The 9,046-nt window shown below is 43.5% G+C and overlaps 3 protein-coding genes across 5 annotated transcripts; 2 read left to right on the top strand and 1 right to left on the bottom strand.

Annotated features, from left to right (window-relative positions):
• Positions 1-80: 80 nt before the first annotated feature.
• Positions 81-1,946, top strand: psenen (presenilin enhancer, gamma-secretase subunit). The gene is made up of 4 exons (XM_053887407.1): positions 81-198; positions 454-544; positions 729-833; positions 1,541-1,946. Exons 2-4 carry the CDS (start codon positions 484-486, stop codon positions 1,678-1,680), a joined length of 306 nt encoding a protein of 101 aa, XP_053743382.1. The 5' UTR covers positions 81-198; positions 454-483; the 3' UTR covers positions 1,681-1,946.
• Positions 1,947-3,832: 1,886 nt separating this feature from the next.
• Positions 3,833-5,023, top strand: hspb6 (heat shock protein, alpha-crystallin-related, b6). Its single transcript, XM_053887406.1, has 4 exons — positions 3,833-3,896; positions 3,955-4,115; positions 4,422-4,544; positions 4,620-5,023. Exons 2-4 carry the CDS (start codon positions 3,960-3,962, stop codon positions 4,764-4,766), a joined length of 426 nt encoding a protein of 141 aa, XP_053743381.1. The 5' UTR covers positions 3,833-3,896; positions 3,955-3,959; the 3' UTR covers positions 4,767-5,023.
• Positions 5,011-8,972, bottom strand: proser3 (proline and serine rich 3). 3 transcript variants are annotated; one of them, XM_053887333.1, is made up of 14 exons: positions 8,695-8,972; positions 8,534-8,624; positions 8,421-8,467; positions 8,264-8,350; positions 8,043-8,188; positions 7,806-7,843; positions 7,379-7,464; positions 7,177-7,307; positions 6,832-7,022; positions 6,370-6,758; positions 6,119-6,305; positions 5,437-5,590; positions 5,217-5,298; positions 5,011-5,157 (listed from the first exon to the last, which is right to left on the bottom strand). In XM_053887333.1, exons 1-14 carry the CDS (start codon positions 8,703-8,705, stop codon positions 5,103-5,105), a joined length of 1,695 nt encoding a protein of 564 aa, XP_053743308.1. In that variant the 5' UTR covers positions 8,706-8,972; the 3' UTR covers positions 5,011-5,102. The 3 variants fall into 3 exon arrangements, 2 of the variants coding, with proteins under 2 accessions (XP_053743308.1, XP_053743309.1); XM_053887334.1 differs by having other exon boundaries at positions 5,437-5,587; positions 8,695-8,971; XR_008416664.1 differs by lacking the exon at positions 5,011-5,157 and having other exon boundaries at positions 5,232-5,298; positions 5,437-5,517; positions 8,695-8,971.
• Between the last annotated feature and the right edge of the window lie 74 nt (positions 8,973-9,046).

Genomic DNA, 9,046 nt, shown 5'->3' with positions numbered 1-9,046 from the left:
GTGTATTGTTCTTATTTTCAACTAGATTCTTCACGTTACAGGTATTGCTGCCTGTATTCTCTCATGCTACCAAATGAGGGCGCTATCATCTTAACACCAGTCAGCGACAGGCACCACGAAGTAGAATCGGGGAAAGAGGAAGTACTGAGTGTTCATTTGTTTTGTTTCCATCTAGTTGCTGAGATCAGGCCTCGACAGGTAAACTTTGAGTTTCACCGTTTGGTATTCATGAACGAAAATGCAGCGGGTAATTGCCCCTCTATTTAAGTTCGTTTTTCGTATCCATCGACTGCATTTGTCCCGAGGCTAACTGCGCGCTAACTAGCATGTCATATGACGACGACTGTGACTCATCTAACATCCATGCACATTTACATATAATCACTGCCGTTCCTAAGAGTACCAATCCTTTGGTTAAAGATGTATCTTGTGTCACTTTTCATCTCGACACAGGTTTGTGAGTGAACACCGATTGGAGACAGCATGAATCTGGAGCGTCTACCAAACGAGGAGAAACTTGGCCTCTGCAGGAAATATTATTTAGGTAGGTCCACATAAACCATGGGGATACTGAAATATGAAGTCCTTTGCGACACATTTATGTGGCAGAAAATTGTACAGAGGGAAATTAGATCTGTTCGTGGGGCTTTCTCAAGCCTTTTGGCTGCTAGTGTTGTGTTTGGAAATGTATTTATAAACAACACCTTCTGTTTTTGTTACATACACAGGTGGATTTGCTTTTCTGCCATTTCTCTGGCTTGTAAATGTGGTGTGGTTTTTCAAAGAGGCCTTTGTAAAACCTGCCTACACGGAGCAACTCCAGATAAAGAGTTGTAAGTAGTAAGCTGTTTGCTTTCTTATATACGCTTAAATGTGATGCAGTGTACATTAAAATGTGTTGTAAGGTGCCTAACCTTTATCAGGTTGTAGGGACTTCCCACTGTGTTCTATGTAAAAGCCTTGTATCAAAAGTAACCAGGATAGAAACAGCATAAATATAACCTCTGTCTCAGCGGAGTGATCTCTTGTGTAGTATTTAATAACAAAGATTAGGTCACTGTCACTGATAAACTATTTATAAGAGGTTCAAACAATACAACCTCGACACCTGTGGTTGAATCACCCAGCTATTAATACAAAAGGTTTCCTTGATCTAGCACTCTGAACCCTCCGAATGCCTCTCATGCCAAATGTGTACCTCTCACGGTGGCGCCAATTACATAATTTCCGCACACGCAGAAATGTCCCTTGTGTAACTGGACCCCAGCTCTGTATGACCGTTGACCTGTGAAACATGGCGTCTTAAAAACAACATCAACATTATGGTAACGGTCATACAAGTGTATTGTGAGGCAGCACTGACAGCTCTGAAGCCTACACTATTCATAGAAGCCACCCCTCCCGCTCATAATGCCTCAACCTGTAGAAGAATAACAAGAATAGGTGGTGAGATAACCGTGTGTTATGCAGCCAGTATTTTAAGCCTGTTTTATTACCGACAAGCCCTTTCAGTCATTATTTTCTGTTCATTCTCCTATAGATGTGAAGCGCTCGGCACTGGGAGTGCTCCTGTGGGTAGCGGTTCTCACCACATGGATCACCATTTACCAACACTACAGGGCAGAGTGGGGCGCAACAGGAGACTACATATCGTTTACAATCCCACTTGGTATTCCATGAGGCTGTGTTCCTGATTCCATTGTAGATATTTTGTCTTCTCTTCCTTTAAACATGATATTGCTAGAATGTTTCTTGAATCCTGGAACAGTTACATGTTCATGTTGTTTTAAGAATGTTGTTCAGCCTTGTATGTTATGAGTTGAGCAATTAAATTGGCAGATGATCTACTGTTTTTGCTTTTAAATGAGTGACATTTTCTACCAAATTGTTCTTTTGATTATGGATTCTGTTGTCAATGGGTGATTAAAAGAACGATTGTGAAACAATTTCTGGTGATGTTTTCTGTAGAGGTAATGAATAGCACTGATCTGCTGTTATATTTACACACATGTCGCAGTGACTCATCCGCACGGCATGCGCTCCACACTTCATTCTCGGCAGCATCAGAGCTCTTCTTAAGTCTGGACCATCACTGGCGCCTGTTGTGAAACTCAATACCTTAATCCCATCAATTGTCCCGCTGTGCTCCATCACTCTACATGACTTACTACACCATCAGTGGCCATTTTTGGTGGCGTCAGGAAAGTGACATTGCTAACCAGGACAGCATGTGCTCATAGCGTTGATCTGATGACACGTGCACGAACATGGAAGATGCCAGCAGCAGCGGGTTGATTGTGAGGCACATGGATGTTAGGTATGTGAAGCTACAACTGTTTATGGTCAGCTTTAATGGACAGAATTCGTCAGAGCTTCCAGGTTTGCTGAAGAATTTCAGTTAGTTGGCCACAAGATCCAGACTCGGCACCATCATTCTGAGCCCTCGAATTACCTCGGCCAATCGTGGTATTATATTAGGGCCCTGTTCATTTCTTCACAATTCAGTATGAATTACTAACATTGAACAGTTTCCCAACCAACTTTTAACAGGAAGGTTGGCACATTCGTCATGTGACCAGCTCTGGTTGAAAAAAGTGAGGAAAAAAACAAACGTTTTATTAAACATAACGTGTACTTAAAACACGACTGTGAATCGACCTCAATGTGACTATGGTGAAAAAATGAGGCGATAGCTTAATTTTAAAGGGTTTTTCATGCCTTCCACCAAGAGCAGCTTCTTCTTCAAGTCTCTCATGAGCGTCTTTTACAAGTTCCGTAGCACTACTGCCACCTGCTGTCGGAATATTACAACGTATTGATACAATAATGGCGGAAAAAAGTTTTTGGACATCCTTACAATTTGACCGAATCTCAAATATTGCCATGGAAAATCTCATGTGGGTTTCCAAAGTTGTTGCTGCACTATAAAGACACAAATAAAAACCGTATTCTTTTGTTTATTATTTACAAGAAAAAACTTGCTGAACTAAATTCTTGGCAGTTTCATTATGCCGGTTCTGAACATTGTTGGCATCATCGTCAAGAAATAACAGAGAATGTGTTCAAAACTGAACAAGAAAACATAAATGAATAAGTTATTTAGTAGTCCTGCCGCTAGCACACAGTGAAATGCATTGCAGGCCCCAAAACTGACACAGTGTCATTCACTTTGTTTTGAAAGCACTCAGCAGTTGTCAGCAAATGTTCTCCGTCACCTGTTTGGTGAAAGTCCGGAGGGATCTCAACCACCAGGCAATGGATGAGGTGATCATGTTTTAATCCACTCCAATACCAAGCGATTATTTTTGCAACAAACCATCAGGTGTGTTCATTACACAGTACATATAATGAGCCTTATTGTTTCCCTACACACAAATCTTGTAAACCAATGGAACTATGAGTGGAATGGAAGAACCTTCTGAACAAATCATCGTCCTTTGGCCTGTTCTCATCCACGTGCTGCGGCATGTGTCACTGTCCGTCCACACATACGCACGGCAACGTCTCCTCAACTTATTTTTAGTCCAACTCTTCTTGACAACTGATCTTCCGTTGACTTCCTCGGCAGCCTGTTACTGTGGCAGCACCTGAATGGTCCATTCACAAAGTCCACACGTCTTCTCCGACAGCATTAATGAACGCCATCATCGCACATAAGTCTGGCAGCAGCTGCTCGCATGACAGCAGCTCTGTCTCCGTCCTGCTGTCTGGACACCCAAGGGTACCACTAAGTCCAGAACAGAACACAAGCAAGGTGCCCTGCTGTGAATTCCCAACTCATTATGCAACTCCACTATAAAGCTCAGAGGGAGTCAGCCGAGCAGCAGTGCGTCGACTGGCTGGCAGGCAGACAGGCAGGAGCAGCTCAGCCAGATCCATTTTCACTCAAGGAGAAGGTAAGCTGGGCTCTTGAACATCTTCACATGTATCTAACACCCTCCGCTCGGATTTTAGATTTCATGGACTTCATCTTGCCACCCACACTCCCGGCCGGAGGCATCCCATGGGAGAAAGTTATTCCTCCTCTTATTCCTCGACTTAACGGGACTTACGGCCAAAATAACTGGGATCCCAAACTACTCATCCCAGAGACTGACACCAGCACCCCAGCTGAGGTGAGTCTTTGCATGCCTTGAAGTCAAATGTTCTTCCCAACACTCACAACAATGATCTTTTTTTTTATCAATCTTGATCTTTTTAAATCAAACTATTTTAAATCCAGTGTTCTTATACATCATATACATCCACCATCAACGTTTTATTTACCCTTGAAATTTAAACCTGTAGATTATCAACAAAAAAGGTTGAATAAATCCAATAGTTTTGGGTCGACCTAGCTCAAAATTCAATGATTTGGTCCCAGTCTGAGCTGATGCCACATGTCCACCCTCATGTTAAGAGCGATGCGATCCTTCATGCAGGTTTCCTGCGATGACAGCGGGTTTACAGTCCAAGTGGACGTGAAACACTTCAACCCTGAAGACCTGCTGGTCAAAGTGACGGGGGACTTCGTTGAAGTACAGGGAAAACATGAAGAGAAAAAGGTGAGTTTGCAACCACAACTATACGAGCTCTTTTAGCACTGGTGTCCCATCGCTTCTCACTCTCTGTCCGGACAGAAGGACGGACCCGGTTTGACGACTCGACAGTTCAACCGTCGCTATCGTATTCCCAAAGGTGTCGATTCAATGGCTCTGGAGTCTGCAGTCTCTCCTGACGGTGTCCTGATTATATTTGCACCAATGCTGCCCAGAAGTCTCACATAATCTCCTGTTTGGGAATCACTTCTACAGACACCTGAACGCATCCTGCAAGATAGATTATATCTGGCTCCTTAGTTACATAAACACACACTCGGCATGTGCCAAAACACAGCCAAGCCTGCGTCCCAATATTCCCTGCTCTGAAGTTTGTATATACTGCTCTGCGTCTGCATATCAATGTTGTAAAAAGTGTCACAAAACTTTGTAAATATCAGACAATTAAATTGCTGTTTCCATTGTGCATTTTTTGTTGTTTTAATGGTGAGATAAAAATGTACACAAACATTGTTTTTTTTTTACTTTTAATTGATTTTACTGCAACAAAATTGAAAGATTCTTTCAGACACAGCGTCTTTGCTCATGAGGGAATTCTTCCAGCAGTAACGCCACAGCACTGATGAGAAAAACGTGATGGTCAGAATGGCTCTGAACAAGTGTGAGGTTTAGGTTTACCTGATCTGCTCCTTCAAACACCTTCTCTGTCTTCTGAGATCTTGCAGCAAAGGGTCGTCCTCAAACTCCTTCTCATCGGAATCTGATCGGGAAGAATCAAGTTTTAAACTCATCTCTAACAGGTAGCAAAATAAGAGTTCAAATTTTAGGAATGCAGAGTATGGACTCTATTAATAGGTCAGAGGGCAAAGGGTCACCCTCTTCACCAGCGTCCTCTGACCTTCGGCCTCTTGCAGCAGCTGTGAGATGACCTCCACCGACTTTTGAGCATCGTAGGAAGGAGTTATGGGTTCTGGTGGAGCTGAGGGAGGAGACTCAGATTCACCAGCGCTCGCAGGTGCAGACGTCGGAAACAAAACCTCTGAAACAACCTGCTGAAGATTAAAACATCTGTAATGTTCTCACCCTTCATAATGGGTTCAACTAGGAGCAGAAATATCATTTACAATTGGTCAACACAAGTTAATAGTGTTTGAGTGTGACTCCTTAGAGAACAGAGAGGCTGGGGGCCACATGCATTTGCCTGTGTTTATGTGGCCCAACAGCCCCTTCTAAAAAAGGCGGGGTCACGGACTGTCAGCCTTTCAAGCTCGCACTCACGTCAACCACTGTTTGCTTTTGGACCGTGGTAGGAAACCAGAGGGAAACACACAGGTGTGGAGAAAAAGAATGACCTTTTGAGGCATAAAACCATGTTTTTAAAAGCAGCATCTTTGTTAGGTTTGAAGCAGAAGTTGCATAAAGACACACATGAGTTCAATATATGACGAGATGGAACAGGTTTCATTGTATTTGCTGTAGCCAAGGCAATAACAGTCGAAGGTCTGATGCGTATTTCAGTGACTTGTGCACATAACAGCCTGATAAACAAGCTAATACATCCCACAGATGAAGCACATCACCTGTTGCAAAGCGCTGTGGACTGGAGACGGCGGATCCCCTCCCGCACGTCTGTCCCTGGAAGAATCTTGGCGCCTTTCCTTTTGCTGCAGCACAGTTGAAGGCATTGCCTTTTTGGGAAGTCTGTGATGAGCAGACTGGTCGTTTGTTGTGCTTTGGAGTTCGGCGTGTTGCGCTCCTGCCGAACATCTGTCACAATAAAACCAGATCAAGCACTGCTGTTAAATCTCCGTCTGTTAATGATTCTGTGAACCTTGTTGGTTTCTTCTGCTTTGTGTTCGACCTCCTGCTCTCTGAAGATGTGTCTTTGCGGCGTTTGTCCGTCTTGTTTTGTTGCCTGGGCAGCGCTTCCACAGGTTTGGATTGAGTCAGCGATCCAGCTGGAATGTGCTTAGATTCCCCCATCAGGTTAACAGCTTCTTCAGGGGTCGTGTGAGGACAGGGACCAGACTGTTCCGGGGGCTCCACCTGTCGATTGACGGCTGATCTGACGGGGCACGGTAAGATATCACACAGCAAATACATGTGTGAAGGAACATGAGCCACAGACTCCATATGAAAAGTGGCCAATACTGGAGGACGGATCGGATCTGTCGATTCAACTTGAGGGAGACGAGAGGGTGCTTCTGGTTGTTTCTCTTTCTGTTGCAGACACAAAAGGAAAACCTACATTAAAAATGACAGTAAACAGAACCGGAGCGCATCATGAATATACATAATCATGTCCATCAGCAGGCGACTGGTGCAGACTGAGGCGCTGCCAGCCGTGAGTGGCAGCATCAAAGCTGAGGTGTGGCTGTTCGGCTCGTTCCATCTTTCTTCTCAAACGCCACTGAAATAGAATGTCGTCCTCCGGTCGCGCAGGGACACCAGAGGGCATCGTTGGAGCGCCGTCTGACCCCAACCCTTCCGTTTATAGGAGACATCACAGGCAGACAAGAAATGAAAGCATGAAAAAGAGGAATTGTCCACTAAATATTACATAACAGACATTAAAAAAAGCAGTCTACCTTATACTGTAAATATCACTTGTTGACCACACAACCATGAGGAGACTTACTGGTAGTTTTAAGCAAACTCGCTGATGAAAGTCTTTGTATTGGATCGTCAAAACTAGGGAGATGAAAATCAGTGCAGCCCAGGCCCTCGGAGGAGACGGGTGGAGAGTCATCGTAGACGGAACAGTCCCCACTAGGGAGTCCAACGGAATGAGAATCAGTCACTGAATTATTGTGTTGTAATTCTGACATCCTCCACCGTACTCAGTCCGCAGTAATCTGCTGGCCCTCTCTTGAAGTTGTAGGATTTCCAGGTCATCCAAGTCACCCAGGGAGACGTCAGACAGAATCTGGGAGAAGGAGGGAGTTTATGACCCTTTCACTTCAGCCAGTGTTTATGCAACACCACATGAATACACGTAACGGCATCTCCATCGGATTATGTCGACTTGAAGGCAGCATCCGAGCTTGTTTCTCCTTAGCAGTTACCCAAAAATGGCAGCACAGATGAATAATAAATGGAGCAGTATTACAAAACAATGTCTCAATTTTTGAAACCGTCTCCTCGTGGTCATTTGTGTTGATTTAATAAAGACTTGGAGGACTGTCATTCAGCTCCAGTTTCAACTCATTTGACACTTGGTTTTCAACCATATATGTTCGTTTTTAACAAATAAAAAAATGGACTCACACTTTGGGATCGCTCATGCTGGTCAACATCTAAAACCTCTGGAGAATGGCCGCCAAACCAAAGGAGAATAAAAGAAAACACAAATACTTTTTTAGTCATCTGCAACATGGACAGTATATCATCAGAAATATTCATAGTTTCTGTAACTTAAATCATCTACGAAAACACCATGATTCTTTGTTGTACTTCGTACATCTAGAATTTCAATCAGCGGGCACAGACCACACTGGAAAATACCTTCATATCTCGTCTCTGTTGTGGAAACCGGAGGTAAAGATGAAGCTGTGGTCCACCAGAAGGGCGATTTCTCTTGTCTGACAGAAGCCATCTGTTGGCGCTGCTCTCGACTCTGTGGTTGCCCGTAGCGAAACCGGTCAATGTACCTGTGAAGTCAGTCGCCATCAATGGAGGTACATGTGAAAATAAACTACAGAGTAAGCAAGGGTTAAATAATATACTTTGCCAACACAGAGTCCTGCTGAGATCCCACATCTGTGTTCACTAGAGGTTGTACTTCAGGTTCTCCTTGGCTGGACACTGCGATCCTGGAAGGAAGATTCACAATTAACACTTATTGAAAGACTAATATTCTCCTGTTGTCTGTCGCCATTTCACCATTGACCTTGCTCCTCAGTGTGGCTTGGATGTTTGGGGATCACTGTCTGTGCGGGTAAAACAAAAGCATCAAACAAATTCTTAAAAATACTTCTTAAAAGTAAAAGAATTACTTGTTTTGTATTTTTCCCAGACAGATAGTCAGACTTGCTCGAGGAAGTTTTCCCAACCTTTGGTGGCGTTTGAGGAGTGCTGCTCTTTTTTCTGTAAAGACACGTCATTTATTCCCAGATGAGAAGAGGAATTCTTTTGCAAAATAGTTGCGTATTTTTACCTGGGTTTCATACTAGTAAATTAAAGTTAAAAATGTCTCGTCAATCTGGAATCTTCCCAACAAAACATCCAGTTACCGAACAAGCAGCGAGAATCGTTCATGTTGAAAAAGATATTGCGCTAACGAAAACCGTGGAAGAAAAAAAAGTTAACTACAAGCACGATCTTATCTTGGAAGCGACACAAAACTTCCCAAAAAAGAAAGGCATGTGACAAACAACAGAACAAAACCAGAATCGTTCCTGTTTACGTTTGTTCCTACGAGCCCTCAGAGCTGTTACCCAATAGGCAACGAGGACATTTTGACAGGCACTGCAATTGACCAATTACACGCTGATCTTTTAATCCCAATC

Source organism: Synchiropus splendidus, chromosome 15 (assembly GCF_027744825.2).
Source record: "Synchiropus splendidus isolate RoL2022-P1 chromosome 15, RoL_Sspl_1.0, whole genome shotgun sequence".
Classification (NCBI taxonomy): Eukaryota; Metazoa; Chordata; class Actinopteri; order Syngnathiformes; family Callionymidae; genus Synchiropus; species Synchiropus splendidus.
Note: the sequence above shows the minus strand (reverse complement) of the source record. Positions and strands in the feature narration are given on the sequence as shown.